Source organism: Lemur catta, chromosome 19 (genome assembly GCF_020740605.2).
Source record: "Lemur catta isolate mLemCat1 chromosome 19, mLemCat1.pri, whole genome shotgun sequence".
NCBI classification, from domain to species: domain Eukaryota; kingdom Metazoa; phylum Chordata; class Mammalia; order Primates; family Lemuridae; genus Lemur; species Lemur catta.
Genome location: NC_059146.1, coordinates 13184416 through 13200868, shown reverse-complemented (window position 1 = coordinate 13200868; position 16453 = coordinate 13184416). Strand labels below are relative to the sequence as shown.

Here is a 16453-nt window from a genome sequence, read left to right as displayed (position 1 = left end):
GTTGTGGACTGGCCGTCCCTGGGGATAAGCACTGCGTAGACTCTCAGACACCCATTTGGTGTCTGACGCTGGCTACTCATTACACATGAGACTTACTGCCACTCACTAGACTCTGCTCACTGGATTTATCTCCTCCTACTCTCTGGTATTCTGCTGGTCTCTTCCTTTGCCTAAATATCATTAGAAGCCAGTTGCAGCTGGGGAAATTCCTGGGGGATATAAATTACATCAGTCACTGTAACTTCAGTATGTACCTGGATTGAAAATGAAACAAACACACAAATAAACCAAAAAAAGCTGAGACTGGATTTCCCTTAACAGTCATGAAACTGTTCCCATGAAGAAATTCTCAATCCTAACGCAGAGGCCAGGCCACATCAATGAAAGTACTGCCACATAGCTCTTACATTCTCAGCACTTAGAGCTGCACAAGAGGCTGTTTCATAATTTCACTTATTTTCTTCCTAAATATTCCATGTGTCCCTTAATCTCTGGCAGCAGCTTCTCATGTCAGGGTTCTTTAATTGGTAGGATGGTTCAAAATTCATCAACTCCAAATCAATATGAAGACATGTAATGTCTCAATAATTTCCCTCAGCTTTCCACTGACCTTTATTACTGGACATCAGAGAATTAAGATGCATGCAAGTAATCTACTCAATATTAGATGTAATTTTGCCTACACTTAACATGTTTTAGCAACATAGTTTATCTTTAGTATTTTGGATAAATCAACAAATAGCCGGGACAGTAATGCCTTTTCTGACTGAATTGGAAGCAGAGGAGCTCAAAATAATTCCAATCTAATAAATCACAGCCATATGCTTGGGTAGAATTATGACTCTCTTGAGGACTACAGCCTCCAAACTACCTGACTACAGATTGTAATAATGAAAACTTATTACAAGCTTATCCAAGGGAAAGAATAATAGGATTGATTCCCACTTTCAACTTCTAGAGTTCTGGACCCTTGTATACAAACTAAAATAAAAAAAAGAATTCTATGTCAGGCCATGATTTCAAACATATACCACGTCCTTTAAGATAGCACTTCGTATACTTGAAGTATTGTTTCCTAGTCAGAACCTTAAAGAGCTGTAATTTGGTATTAGAAACTTGCTAAAATGAGCAAATTCCATGGAAATTAGACCCTACTGCATTTTTTGTCTATAAATATATTTCTTGATCATACTTAATGTTGACTCAAAAGGTTTTTGAGACTAACCTGATATTCCTTTATTAAAAAGCTCCAACAAATCCAAAAAAAAAAAAGAAAAGAAAAGCCTATATGGCCAATAACTACTCTAGCTATTATCCGAATAATCAAGACAAGTATAAGGAAACTAAAATTTATTTTGCAAATGTATTTGTCCTACTAATTTGTCTTTAATAGATACGGGAAACTGGAGAGAGAAAATCATGTTTCACAAGAAACTGTAGTAAACCCATTATTAAATTCTAACCGTGACTTTTGTGTTGAAGTTTTAATTATTTGCCTACAATTTGGACTTAATCCTGAATTTTTTTCTGGCTACAAGTCTCCAAATAATGTTTTCAAATTTTTCTTCCATTTTTTATGACTTGGACTCAATAAAATTGCTACTACGTCTTTCTTGAAGTCTTGCAAGTGTACGTTGTGTCACACAAACTCTAAGCAAGAAAACCTGTCAGATTGTCATGGCCTACTTCCTCTTTAGCTGATCATATTTTAAGTTTAATATCTAGACATCTCATCTGGATGCCCTCCAGGCTCTAAGGAAACCACATTAAAAACTGTTCCAAATATTAACTTTTGTTTTTATTCTGTTTGAAAGCTCATGTGCAATGCCAGCTCCTGGAATGGGGCACAGCACTTTAATCGAAGTGATCTATACACAGGACTAAGACCCTGACTAAACAAGATACAGGATGATGTTTCAATTTGCTCTTTTCCACTTATCCTAATTTGTTTTTTCCTTCACTCCTTTGTCTATCTCTAAATAACTCCAATCCAAATTTCTCACAAACTATCAGCTTAGCTTTTTTATATATGAAATTTTTAGTTTCAAAGTGAGGACTGAAGGAAATTAGAAATATTTTGCTCCACAGTATATTTCTTTGATATAGTTTGAGATGGCTGCCATGAGTCTCACAGATTGAAGTAATATTAAAAAAATGTCTTATGTCAGGGGACATTTACATCTGTAGAGAATCTTCATTACTACATCCAGGTCTGGCCTTACCTGATCTAGGAAAAATTACCTGGGAGTCTGACACCTTTAAAGGTCTGAAAAGAAGCATTTACCTTCTATATTCTCTGTGAGCTGCTGCCTATAAGGTTTCATTTACATAGCAAGATCACCAAGCCTCTTCCTTTCTCCTTTCCAAAAACCTCTTTTACTACTTCCAAGATCCCATTCTTTAAAACAGTTGTACTTCATTGAAAACTGAGTGTTTCCAAGTATATACATTAAATAAATTTGTATCATTTTGCTCTTATTAATCAATCTGCCTATGTCGGTGATTTTTCAGTGAACCTTTATGGGGTCAGGGGCCTTTGCTACCTGTAGTTTGGTGAACCTTGGGGGGGGTTCAGTGGCCTTTGATCCCTATGATACCTACCAAAATACTCCCCATAGCTATCCAAATGTATTACTATTAAATTAGTGGGTATTCCAACTGGACATGGGATATGCCATACATATTCTCCTAAACCATTTGGCACTTTGGGGTTAGTATGGGATGGATGTGTGTTTGTGTGTGTATGTTTCCGTGTGTGAAATATTAACACCAAAGATGTTTTTTCCATTTCATAACCTATCTGGGTAATAAAGGTATCTCTACTTTGTGTATTTTATTAGTAAGGTTAGGAATGCTGAATCAACATTTTTTTTTTTTTTTTAAGGCAGAGTCCTGCTCTGTCACCCTGGCTAGAGTGCCATGGCGTCAGCCTAGCTCACTGCAACCTCAAACTCCTGGGCTCAAGCAATCCTCCTGCCTCAGCCTCCTGAGTAGCTGGGACTACAGGCATGCACCACTATGCCTGGCTCATCTTTTCTATATATTTTTAGTTGTCCAGCTAATTTCTTTCTATTTTTTTTTTTAGTAGAGATGGGGTCTCGCTCTTGCTCAGGCTGTTCTCGAACTCCTGAGCTCAAACGATCCGCCCACCTCAGCCTCCCAAGTGCTAGGATTACAGGAGTGAGCCACTGCCGCACAGCCTGAATCAACATTTTACTGATTGTAGTGGGAGGAGAAACTTGCCTTTGGCCCCAAAAGTTTGCAGAAACATCAACTCACAGTTAAGGCAGATTAATAAGAGAATGGTTAATTTACCAATACCATGCACATGGGGAAAATCACATCGTGATTACCCACTAAACTAATGAAGTTCAGACATTTTTATACCTGTCTTTTGTCGGGGAGGGTAAATGTGGAGCACAGGTAATTCTGTTTAAGGGTGACTAATGGTACTAGGGAGGACAAATGGATCTAGGAGACAGATTGACTTGTAAATGATTCTCTTTGAAAACTAAATTAACCTGAGAGACAGGTATTGTGTTTAAAACAACTTGGGCCAGGTCTGCTTGCATTCTTCATCTTCTTTCCTGCCATATATTGAAGTAGCAGGGAGAGGAAGGGAAGTCAGTTGCTCCCTTTGATCTTTTGTTCAGGTCAGTCCAGTTTATGCAGATAGAGGAAAAGCCTCCTCTAAGGGACAATTAATCTCTAAGAACCTTTAATTCAAAATACTCTTTATGCCAAGGAGCCTTATTTTGAGGTAAAATTTTCAGAGCTCCTTCATGATATATTGCATTTCTGTTTGATTTTCTCAATAAATATTTAACTTGCCATCGAACAATGACCTTTAATCTTAAAAGTTAATTTTTAACTTCCTTGTCTAAATTACCATTTCAGTTCTGTGCCCATTAAACACGCAAGGTCTGTAGAGCAGCGTGCGAGGGAGCTGCTGTCATGACGCCTGGGAAGTGGGCTTTGGCGATTCTGCTGACGCTGCTCTGCTGGGCTGGCTGTGGATTCTGTGGGAAGGTCCTGGTATGGCCCTGTGACATGAGCCATTGGCTCAATATGAAGTGCATTCTGGAGGAACTGATAGAGAGGGGCCATGAAGTAACTGTGTTGACCCCACAACAGACTATTCTCATTGACTATAGAAAGACTCCTGCAATGAAATTTGAGGTGGTCCATACGACAGAAGACAAAAATTATCTTGAGAATTCAACTAACAAATTTCTTGACCTAGTTCTTAATGTGTTGCCACCCTTACCAGCCTGGCAATCAGCAGTAAAACTGAACGATTTCTTTATTGAATTGAATGGATATTTTAGAGGTCGGTGTGAGAGTGTCGTCTACAATCAGACACTCATGAAGAAGCTGCAGGAAACCAACTACGACATACTGATTACAGACCCTATAATGCCTTGTGGGGACCTGGTGGCTGAGGTGCTTGCAGTCCCTTTTGTGATTTCACTTAGAGGTTCTATAGGAGGCACTATGGAAAGACACTGCGGGAAACTTCCAGCTCCACTTTCCTATGTACCTGTGCATATGACAGGACTAACCAACAGAATGACCTTTCTGGAAAGAGTAAAAAATACAGTGTTCTCAGTTTTCTTTAACTTATGGATGGATTATAATGACTTTCATTTTTGGAAACAGTTTTACAGTGAAGCGTTAGGTAAGTGAGTCTTCCTTTCATTGTAATCTAGTTAACAAAAGAAATACGGAGATGCAGACATCCCTGATGGGTGGAATGTCCCCCTCAATGTCAAGCAGCTTTTGCTCAGAGAACTGACACGTCCACAGGTTGCTCTTTGGCAAAGTCCTGTCCCACTCCCGGGGTTCTCATGTCTCCACCCTAACCCTCAATAGATTTGGTACTTTCTTTAAATAGTCCCAATCTGTAGCACAAATTTGTGGGAGGCACAGATTGTGATTCTTGATTTTATACAATTTCTATAGGAAACGGTGCCCACCATTATTATTGCTCTCAAAAACTTCAGAAGAGTCTTCAAAAAGTCCTCTGTGGACCATTTCATCATGGCTGGTTATATTGAAACATTTCCTAAGATGCTTTGCCTTCTTGGATGTTTGCTACGCAAAAACTAGAAAAATAGATTTGAAAATATTTTGTGTTTTGTGGAGTAAAAGATAGTAGAACTTTTATTTCACTGATGTACACTTATTTGACTTATTTTTCATTTGACTTACTTTTAATTGTTTGCCTTTTCTGCCAAAAAGAAGTCTTTATTTTGTAATTTTTATACATTCAGCTGTGATCTGAGCTGGTCAATGCAAGGTAGGTTTCTCCTCCAACTATATTTGAAAAATATGTAGAAACATAAAGAAGAAACAAAAAATCATATGACACAAAATATTATCCAATTTAATCCACTGAATTCTAAAAGATAACACTGTTTTATGGAATTAGTGTTCAGAGGAACCCACATCAAATATCCTCAAGTTTAGACATAATTTAAATTTATATGCATTGATTTTTTTCTAATTAAGTAAGTATTCATTAAGCACTGCCTAGCTATAGACAACCTGATAGGTTCTATAGATATAGGTAAATGATATAAGGATTCTGGGCTCAAGTCTACCCTCAAAGATGAATTGAAAATATATAAATTTAAATAGGTAACTACCAAACTTTAATATGATAGGATTATAACTAAAGCACCTTGGTAAGATTCAAATTTTCAATAGCATGATAAAAGTGTTGTCAAAGGGGAATAAAGACAGAAAAGGGCATTTTTTCCTATAAGCAAAAGAGAGTTCTGGCCATGGATTCAGGAAATCCCCAAGAATTCTTTAAGAACCTTTTCACTTGATCTTTGGGTAGCTTTAAATAATAGATTTTTTTGATAATATTTATATTGTACTTCCAACTGAATCTATTATCATATATTTTATAGAGTTATAAATTATGATTATTAATCAGATTTATGTATATTAAAAATACTAAAGGAATAGGAGTATTAGTCCATTTTAATTTACTGTTTTTTATACATCCTTATATTCAGGCATATTTCATTTTATTAGGCTTTATTATGCTTCACAGATATTTCATTTTTGATAAATTAGGTTTGTGGCAACTCTATCAACACCTATCAACCCTATCAACAATGGTGTCTGTCAACACCTTTTTCCAATAGGATGTGTATACTTTATGTCTCTGTGTCACATTTTGGTAATTCTCATAATTTTTCAAAGTTTTTCACTATTATTATATCTGTTATGGTGATCTGTGATCAGTGATCTTTGATGTTTCTATTATAATGATTTTGGGGTACTACAACCCATGCCCATATAAGACGATGAACTTAATTGATAAGTATTGTATGCATACTGACTGTTCCACCAACTGGCCATTCTTCCATCTCTCTAGTCCACCTCAGGCCTCCCTATACCTGGAGACACAGCACTATAATATACAATGGGCTCTAAGTGTTCAAGTGAAAAGAAGAGTAGCAAGTGTCTCACTTTAATTCAAAAGCTAGAAATGATTAAGATTAGTGAGTGCTATAGTTTTTAGATATGGTGTATTTATCTCCACCAAATATCATGTTGAAATTTGATCCCTTTTTTTTTTTTTTTTGAGACAGAGTATTGCTCTGTCACCTAGGCTAGAGTGCCATGGCATCAGCCTTGGTCACAGCAACCTCAAATTCCTGGGCTTAAGCAATCCTCCTGCCTCAGCTTTCCAAGTAGCTGGGACTACAGACACATGGCACCATGCCTGGCTGATTTTTTCTATTTTTAGTAGAAGTGGGGTCTGGCTCTTGCTCAGGCTGGTCTCGAACTCCTGACCTGTAGCAATCCTCTCACCTTGGCCTCCCAGAGTGTTAGGATTACAAACATGAGCCACCATGCCTGGCTGAAATTTGATTTTTAATATTGGAAGTGGGGCCCAAGGGCAGTTATATGGGTCATGAGGGTGGATGTCTCATGAATAGATTAATGGACTCCATGGTTCCATTAGGGAGGTGAGTGGCTTCTCACTCTATTAGGTCCCAGGAGAGCTGCTTGTTAAAGAGTGTCTGCTATCTCCTCCCTCTTTCTTGCTACTTCTCTTGCCATACTACTGTTGCCCTTGCCAGCTCTCATTGCCTTCTACAAGAGTGGAAGTAGCTTGAGGTCCTCACTAGATGCAGATGTCAGTGCTATGCTTCTTGTACAGTCTTCATAACCAGGAGGCAGATCAATTTCTTTCTTTTTTTTTATAAATTATTCCATTTTAGGTATTTCTTTATAACAATGTAAAATGGACTAAGATCCTGAGGAAAGCATGTCAAAGACAAGAAAACCCTAAAGTTACATCTCTTGTTCCAAACAGTTAGACAAATTATGAACATAAAGAAAAAGTTATTGAAGGAAAGTAAAAGTGCTACTCCTGTGAACATACAAATGATGAAAAAGCAAAACATATTTTTTACATGTATGGAGAATGTTTTAGTGATATGGATGCAAAATACAACCAGCCATAACATTTCATTAAGTCAAATCCTAATCCAAAGCAAGTCTCTAATTCTTTAATTACATGAAGGCTGATAGAGATAAAGAAGCTACAGAAGAAAACTTTGAGGCTACAAGAGATTGGCTCATGAGTTTTAAGGAAAGGGGTTGTCCCCATAACATCAAAGTGGAAGGTGGAGCAGCAAGTGCTGATGTAGAATCTACAGCAAGTTATCCATAAGATCTTTCTAAGGTAATTATTAAAGGTAGCTAGATTAAACAACAAATTTTCAATGAAGCTGAAACACCCTTCTATTGGAAGTAAGCTTCAAAAGACTGATTGACCCTATTCTTTGGGGCTAAAGCACCTGGTGACTTTATGCTGAAGCCAATGCACATTTACCATTCCAAAAATCCTAGGGCCCTGAAAAATTATGCTAAATATACTCTTCTTGTGATCTAGCCATTATATAAAGAGCCTGACTGACAGCACACCTGTTTACAGCATGATGTACTGAATATTTTAAGGCCCATGTTGAGACCTACTGCTCAGAACAAAAGATTCCTTTCAAAATTCTCCTGCTCATTGGCAATACACCTGATCGCCCAAGAGTTCTGATGGAGATGGACAAGGAGATTAATGTTTTCATGCTTGCTAACATAAAATCCATTTTTCAGCTCATGGTACAAGGTGTAATTTTGAATTTGAAATTTTATCATTTAAGAAATACAGTTTGTAAGAATATAGTTATCATAGATTGTGATTCCTCTGATGGATCTGAGCAACATCTTTCTGGAAAGGATTCATCATTCTAAATGTCATTAAGAACTCTCATGATTCATGGGAGGTGGTCAAAGGATTAACATTAACAGGAGTTTGGGAGGAATTGATTCCAACTCTCCTGGATGATTCTGAGAAGTTCAAAACTTCAGTGGAGGAAGTAACTGCAGATATGGTAGAAATAGCAGGAGATCTAGAATTAGAAGTGGAAGCTGAAGATGGGACTTAATTACTGCAATCTCATGGTAACACTTGAATGGATGAAGAGTTGCTGCTTATGGATGAAAAAAGAAAGTTGTTTCTTGAAATGGAATCTACTCCTGCTGAAGATCCTACGAACATTGTTGAAATGACAGCAAAGGATTTAGAATATTATATAAACTTGGCTGTAAAAGCAGCATCAGGATTTGGGAGGATTAACTTCAATTTTGGGAGAAGTTCTGCTGTGGGTAAAATGCTATCAAACACCATCACATGTTACAGAGAAATATTTCATAAAAGGAAGAGTCAATCAATGAGGCAAACTTCATTGCTATCTTATTTTAAGAAATTGCCCTAGTCACTCCAACCTTCAGGAATGATCACCCTGATCAGTCAGCAGCCATCAACAACAAGGCATGACACTCCACCAGCAAAAAGATTAAAAACTCACTGAAGGCTCAGATGTGTGTTAGTAATTTTTAGCAGAAAAATATTTTTTAATTAAGATTTATATTCATTAATATGTTTACATTCATTAAAGTGTTTACATTTTTTTTGGACATGGTGCTATTGCATACCTAATAGACTCCAGGATATTGTAAACATAATTTTTATATGGACTGGGAAACCAGAAATTTGTGTGACTTGCTTTTTGCAATATTTGCTTTATTATGGTGGTCTGGAACAGAACCTGCAATATCTCTGAGGTAGGGCTGCATGACATTACAAATAAGACATAATATTTTTTAGCTACCTTCTCTTTTCTTTGATTACCTGTATTCTTGTTATTGTGAACTAACCCTTTATATATCAAATGCTTCTAATTGCTTAAAACTGAGTCATTCTTAAATGAGGCCTAAGATCATGTAAATTAAAATCACCTAGGGGTTGGTTATCCAGGATGTATGTGAAGCATAAAGAAGAAGAAATCTAGAAGACGTAAATGTACTTGCTTGGAAGTTGCAAGATGGCTCTGCTTTAATTTCTGGCAATTTCAAACTAATCATCTTCACTTGGATTTTATGACCTCAGACATAATTTCAAACACTAAAATGTTATGATTGTGAAAGGAGGCTTTCCACTCTGTGGTATATAGCACCACCAACTTTGATTAGAATTATAAAGAGAAAAGAATTCTCATTGAGTTTTTCCCTATCAGTTGCAAAATATGATTTTGTTTTTGTTTTTTGTAAATAGAAATAATTGACTTGGTTATATGCAGTTAGTCCTTCTTAGATTAAAAACCTAAGATTAATACTTAGAACGTGTTTCCCTTCAAAACACCTCATTTGAGGGCAATACTGAGGTAAGTTTGTGATAGTCATAGTATGTCCATGTGTATCTCTCAACCCAGAGAAGGACTCCTCATGGGTAAAAATTAGTCAGGAAATTCTTACTAATAAAATAGCGATCCTTCAATTAAAGTGACAAAATATTGTACAGAACATTAAGGTGGACCGATCTGGGCAAAATCCTTCAAAGATATATCCCTGACTAGAGATTAGAAACCATAGAGGTGTGATAGGTTGCAAATGTTATGGGACTAATCTATCATCTGCAATTTATGTGGAGTGAAAGAAAAGAATAATAAATTTATTTATAGTTTGGAGTTGTGGTTTTTTTTATATTGTAAAGATGCATTTACATATCATTGTCTTTATTTATTTTTTCTTTCTCTCTTTCTCCTTTCTTCCTTGCCTTCTTTGTATTTCTCTTTTTCTTCTTACATTCTTTTATTTATTGTTTCACTAATTCCTCTTTCTATTTGACTTCTAAAGGTTATGTTATTCTAGAGGACATAAATTTATTTTTCCTTTGATAGTTTTTTTTTTTTTTTTTGAGACAGATTCTCGCTCTGTTGCCCGGCTAGAGTGAGTGCCTTGGCGTCAGCCTAGCTCACAGCAACCTCAAACTCCTGGGCTTAAGGGATCCTACTGCCTCAGCCTCCCGAGTAGCTGGGACTACAGGCATGCGCCACCAATGCCCGGCTAATTTTTTCTATATATATTTTTAGTTGGCCAGACAAGTTCCTTCTATTTTTAGTAGAGACGGGGTCTCGCTCTTGCTCAGGCTGGTCTCAAACTCCTGACCTCGAGCGATCCACTTGCCTGGGCCTCCCAGAGTGCTAGGATTACAGGCGTGAGCCACCATGCCCGGCTTTCCTTTGATAGTTTATTAGAAAATTAGTGGTACAATTTTTTCATTCAAATTATACACCGCTAATTCCTTAGCCATGTGTTCCTTAGCCATGGCATGTTCCTGTAGTCCCAGCTACTCAGGAGGCTCAGGCAGGAGGATCATTTGAGCCCAGGAGTTTGAGGTTGCAGTGAACTACAATGATACCATGGCACTGTGGCCTGGGCAACAGAGCAAGGCCCTGTTTCAAAAAAGGAAAAAAAAAACAATGATATGCTAATTCCTTTCACCCACTTGTTATTCATTTCTTTTAGGAAGAACCACTACATTATGTGAGACTCTGGGGAAAGCTGACATGTGGCTAATACGAACATATTGGGATTTTGAGTATCCTCAACCATACTTACCTAATTTTGAGTTTGTTGGAGGATTGCACTGTAAACCCGCCAAACCTTTACCCAAGGTAACACTATTATGTTGAGGGATTTTCTGTACTTTGTGATATGATACCTGTGTTTCCTTAAAAGATTACAGCCTTAATTTCAGAAACACGAGCTGAATGTCTTCAGTTTGTCACTCCATATTAATCTTCCATGTCATAGGGATCCTTGTGGGTACTATGTAGATTGTTTAGGCATTATATTGAAAAATTAGGCAGAAGAGTGACATGAAAGAAGTGCATCTTAAAATATCAATGTTACTATACTGTGGATAGTGAATTAGAGTAACAGGAAATTAGAACCATGGAGATTATTAAGGAGACTGCTCTAGTTTTCCTTGCAATTAAATTGGGGTTATGAATAAACATTTATCATAATGGTAGACAGACAAACATACTTTCATAAGAGTTTGGGGTATATTTCACAGGGTTCAGTGAGTAAGAAGAAGTGCTGAGGGAAGAAAAGGCAGTAATAATGACTCCTAGATTTTCACTTTGAGTGTTTAATGACAGTGATGGTTTCTACTGAAATGGGAAACACTTAAGGTAAAATGTGTTTGTGATAATACAATGAGTTCTGTTTTGTGACTATCCACTTAGAAGAACCAGTGGGAGTTTCAGGTGAAATTTTAGAGAAATACCTTAAACAAAACAAGGATTTTTTTCCTCTCTTGAGTTCTGGTTAACTCAGAGTGGTATTCTTGTATTTGAATAGTTACTAGTTATACTTTAGTGGTGAGAATTGATACCGGGAGATCTATTTTTCCATCTTGTTGATAGTATTCCTCAAGGAATATTTTTATGCATTAGCAAACCATTATGTTTTTAGGATTTGATGTCAACCAAACATGAAAAGAACTGTGCTCTTATCACTTATTTTTTTGTACAATGATTTGATTGTGTTCCTTTTCTAGTAATTAATAATGTATTTAGGCCATATGTTTCACATACAGACTTCTTCTTAAAGAGACTAGATGGCAAGTCATGCCAGCCTACACGTACAATGTACCCGAACACCTGACAACTCCCTCAAATCTTTATTTTACAAATGTACCAAACTCTATCTTATTCTTTGTGATATTGCACCTTTGTAGTGCAAAAAAAAAAAAAAAAATGTTTTTCTCTGCAGGAAATGGAAGAATTTGTCCAGAGCTCAGGTGAAGATGGTGTTGTGGTATTTTCTCTGGGGTCGATTGTCCCAAACCTTACAGACGAAAAAAGTAATCTCATTGCTTCAGCCCTTGCCCAGATTCCACAGAAGGTCAGTCACTACCACCTCCAATCCTGATAAGTAGCTATTCAAACTGTGAAGAAAAATGTGAATTTCCATTTGAACTTGAATCTCATTTTCCACTTAGCATAATAGGCATTAATTAATATTAAGTAAAGATTTCATAAAACATTACAATAGTGTATTGGGTGCAATCGATCATTGTTCTACTGAGCCTCCTGTTGTTATGGAAAGACCTCACTTTGTTGTCATTTGTTTGCAATAGAAATGAAACATTGAGTTCTTACCTCACATTTTAGGATTTGAAATTTTAGGGCCTGTGTTGACTATTCCAGAGAAAGTTCTGAAGTGTCTTAGCTCCATGGAACAAAAAAAAAATGAGGAAAGAAATATAACAAAGAGAGGAATTATGCTTAAGAATATTGTTCACATATTTAGTTGTATTAGATCTCTATCCAATAGGGTTAGGCATAGAAGTAGAAGCTTAGACTTATGCACTCTTTCTAATTAATTAGAGTTTCCTAGAGTTAAAAGTCTATTATAATTTTGATATTAGAGTCTAACTGCATGTAATAATTTATGATATTCAATTAATTTTAACTTTGTTATTACCATAATTATATGTTTCTACTCTTTAGATAACGGTATTTATGAACTATCCAAAAATCATTTTATTTTTTATTTGATTAAATTACGTAGAACTCAATAATGCTATTATTCTGTAGCTTAACTTGTGAAATACATGGATTATATTCCACAGGTTTTGTGGCGATTCGAAGGAAAAAAACCAGCCACATTAGGAGCCAATACTCAGCTCTATGACTGGTTACCCCAGAATGATCTTCTCGGTAAGACTATGAGAAAGTAAAAACAAGCAATTAGATGAGAGACAAATTGAATATCTTTTTAACAGCTACTATATTCCAACAAATATTTAAAAATTACAGAAGTATATCATTTTACCTCCAATTTTAAAGTAGATATAATTAAAGGATTGGCCATTTATTTTGGAGGTTCACATTTTCTACTGTTAAGGTAAAATTTTTCAGGCAATGCAGTGGAAATTAATGCCTCCTTTCCTTCAGATAACAAATTTATCTGGCAGCAATGCTCTATTTGCTCATCTTTTGTTGAAAATGCTGCCTTCTTCAGTGAGTTATCTCATAGTTTTTTTCCCTTAGGTCTCCCAAATTCTTTTGACACTTTATAATAAACATCTTACCGTTTCTCATCCCATTCCCAACTAGGTCATCCCAAAACCAAAGCTTTTATCACTCATGGTGGAATTAATGGGATCTATGAAGCTATTTACCATGGGGTCCCTATGGTGGGAATTCCCATATTTGGTGATCAGTCTGACAACATCGCTCACATGAAGGCCAAAGGAGCAGCCCTGGAGGTGAACTTCAACACAATAGCAACTGCAGATTTGCTCAGGGCTTTGAGAGCGGTTATTAATGATCCTTTGTGAGTACTCTTGCTTTTAAAGGCTTACCTGTCATTCATTATGTTATACATCCTACCAGAAACTGTTAGAGATCATACTTGCACACTTTTCAAGGAATCTTTTTCCACACTCTTAGGTCATTCATCATCTTGGCTGTGGAATAGTTCCTTCTTGGAAAAGTTAGATTTAGATTGACAATTGGCTAAATAAGATTTTTTCCATGTCTTCACTTTACCGCACTTTGTTAAGAATATATTTATTTTCAATGTCCCCCATATCTGTTAAATGCTATGCAACCAACAAAGTTCATGTCACAACAAGATTAATCTTTTCTTGCAACAAGCTTTTGGCTTGAATAACATATATCACATTTTACCTACTTGTTTTTAATGAAAACAAAACCAAAACTTTCTAATTTTCGTAAGTGCTTTTGCCTTCCAGTTATAAAGAGAATGCTATGAGGTTATCAAGAATTCACCACGATCAACCCGTAAAGCCCCTGGATCGGGCAGTCTTCTGGATTGAGTTTGTCATGCGCCACAAGGGAGCCAAGCACCTGCGGGCAGCTGTCTACAACCTCCCCTGGTTCCAGTACCACTCTTTGGATGTGATTGGGTTCCTGCTGGCCTGTGTGGCAACTGCTATATTCTTGGTCACAAAATGTTGTTTATTTTCCTGTCAAAAATTTGGTAAAACAGAAAAGAAGAAAAAGAGGGAATAGATCTTTCCAAGTTAGGCAAAGGCCTAAATGTAGCAATTCTGTTAATTCCAGCTGCAAAGAATTTAAAAAGAATGTGTCATCTTCTTTTACTTTTTATATTTTCCATCCTATTATTTTATACTAGCTATATAGCCTAGAATTCAACAGATCATCAAGTTACGATTGTTTTCTATTCATTCTTTTTCTTTCTCCTGGTTTCTTTACCCTCTTCTCTTACTGGGCTGACACGTGGACACTGATGATTCTAAAACGTCTTATTCCTGACATCATTATTTTCATGATGTCACCAGTTTTTTAATTGATAGGTTGACTGACAATATGTAGATTCCTGTGGAGTTCACAAACGTGAGCTGATTTCAATAAATGTAGAGAAGTCAAAAGAGTAAAATTCACAAGATGCAAACCATACAAATCAGGGAAGTATCCCTCCAGATTAGTTTGTTATGAAAAATATAATGGTCTTTTTCAATAACAATAATAAGCCCTTCTATGTTCCCAACATTACTGGGCTTAGAACATGAATTGTTAATAATGGTGATAGGATATTACACTAAAAGTATTTACTATATTTCCAGAGAGCTCATTAAATATCATGGCTTACATTTGTGCCTTTGGTCAACCAATATTTCTTTTGTCCTTAACATGAAAGAGCCACTTCTCATTAGTGCCACCAAACAATAAAAGGAATCAATCTTTTCCCGGGAAGAGAAAACATCAACAAGATGTTCAAGGCAAATAAATTATTTTGGAAGAAGAAACTATTAGAAATATAAAAATAATTAATTTTATGAAACTTTTAATTGACTTTATGCATGGTAAACTAGATTTAAATGTGTATTCCTTAAAAATCACTAAAATTCATAATTTCTAATATCTAGTTATAATCAAAAGTATAATTTACTGTGGGAAAATAAAGAGGTATTTACTCTGAAAGTAAGATTATTATGTGCTTTTTCAGTCTCAATCTTCAGGAAATATAAATTTATCAAATAATTGCTTACATGATAGGAATTTAAGATGTTAGAACTCCTGCTTGACCAAGAATGTGATATATTGAATATTTAGCCATGTAGAGCTCTACATTAAACTGAATATATTTTAAGCAATCTTACATTAATTAAACAAATATATTACATTTTTTAATTTTGTTTACACCCTCATAATCTTAATGATATGTCTACTTAAAGTTTTAATTTCAGTATTTGTTTTATCAAAGTGATAATTTGTTTACTGAAACTTTTGAAATTCTCATACATTTTAATGAAGTATACTCACAAGTTATTTCCAGTCTAAAAATAGCTATATAAAAGAAAACTGTCTGCAGTTTGTGTGTACCCCAGGGGTATCCTCAAATTTTGGCTAAATAAACTTTCATTGATTGAGATCTTTGCCTCAGCAACTTATCATGGGGCTGTCAACCAACATTTTAAATTAAATAGTACAACCATACAAAGTTATGAAGGAAATCAATATGTTTTACCTCAAAATATATTTCTTGGGCATAGTTTGATTTGGCTGCTCAGAGGCAGCAAGCAGAAGTAACCCTGGAAAGCCCTGCTTTGTGGGGAAATGGGCATCAGTAGAAAATCTGCATTGATAAAGCCAGGTTTTCTCTGAGGCTTTCACTTGTCCTGATTTAGGGAAGATTGACAGAGAGTCTGACATTTTAAAGATATAAAAGTGTCACTTACCATCTATTCTCTGAGGGCTGCTACCTGTGAGATTTCATTTACATAAGATGACCACCTTTGCTAGTCAGGCCTCCTCTTCTAAACCTCCCATTACCAGCTTTGCCACAAAACAGCCTCCCTTCTTTCAAAATGGTATATAAGTTTCTGCACCCCATTGGGGGTTCAGAGTAATTACTCTGTGATTCTTCCTTGTGTATACATTAATAAATGTGTATGCCTTTTCACAAATTAATCCCCCTTTTGTGAACTGATTTTTCAGTGAACCTTCACAGGGTGAAAGAGAAGATTTCCCTCAGTCAGTGAAAGTATTCTTGTATATGATTTCTGAATTTGCAGAAGATGGTTTCT

The 16453-nt window shown here is 36.0% G+C and overlaps 1 protein-coding gene across 1 annotated transcript; it reads left to right on the top strand.

Annotated features, from left to right (window-relative positions):
- The first annotated feature begins 3933 nt into the window (after positions 1 to 3933).
- On the top strand, positions 3934 to 16337 carry UGT2A3 (UDP glucuronosyltransferase family 2 member A3). The gene is made up of 6 exons (XM_045533074.1): positions 3934 to 4678; positions 10891 to 11039; positions 12145 to 12276; positions 13007 to 13094; positions 13494 to 13713; positions 14135 to 16337. Exons 1-6 carry the CDS (start codon positions 3955 to 3957, stop codon positions 14412 to 14414), a joined length of 1593 nt encoding a protein of 530 aa, XP_045389030.1. The 5' UTR covers positions 3934 to 3954; the 3' UTR covers positions 14415 to 16337.
- The last annotated feature ends 116 nt before the right edge of the window (positions 16338 to 16453 follow it).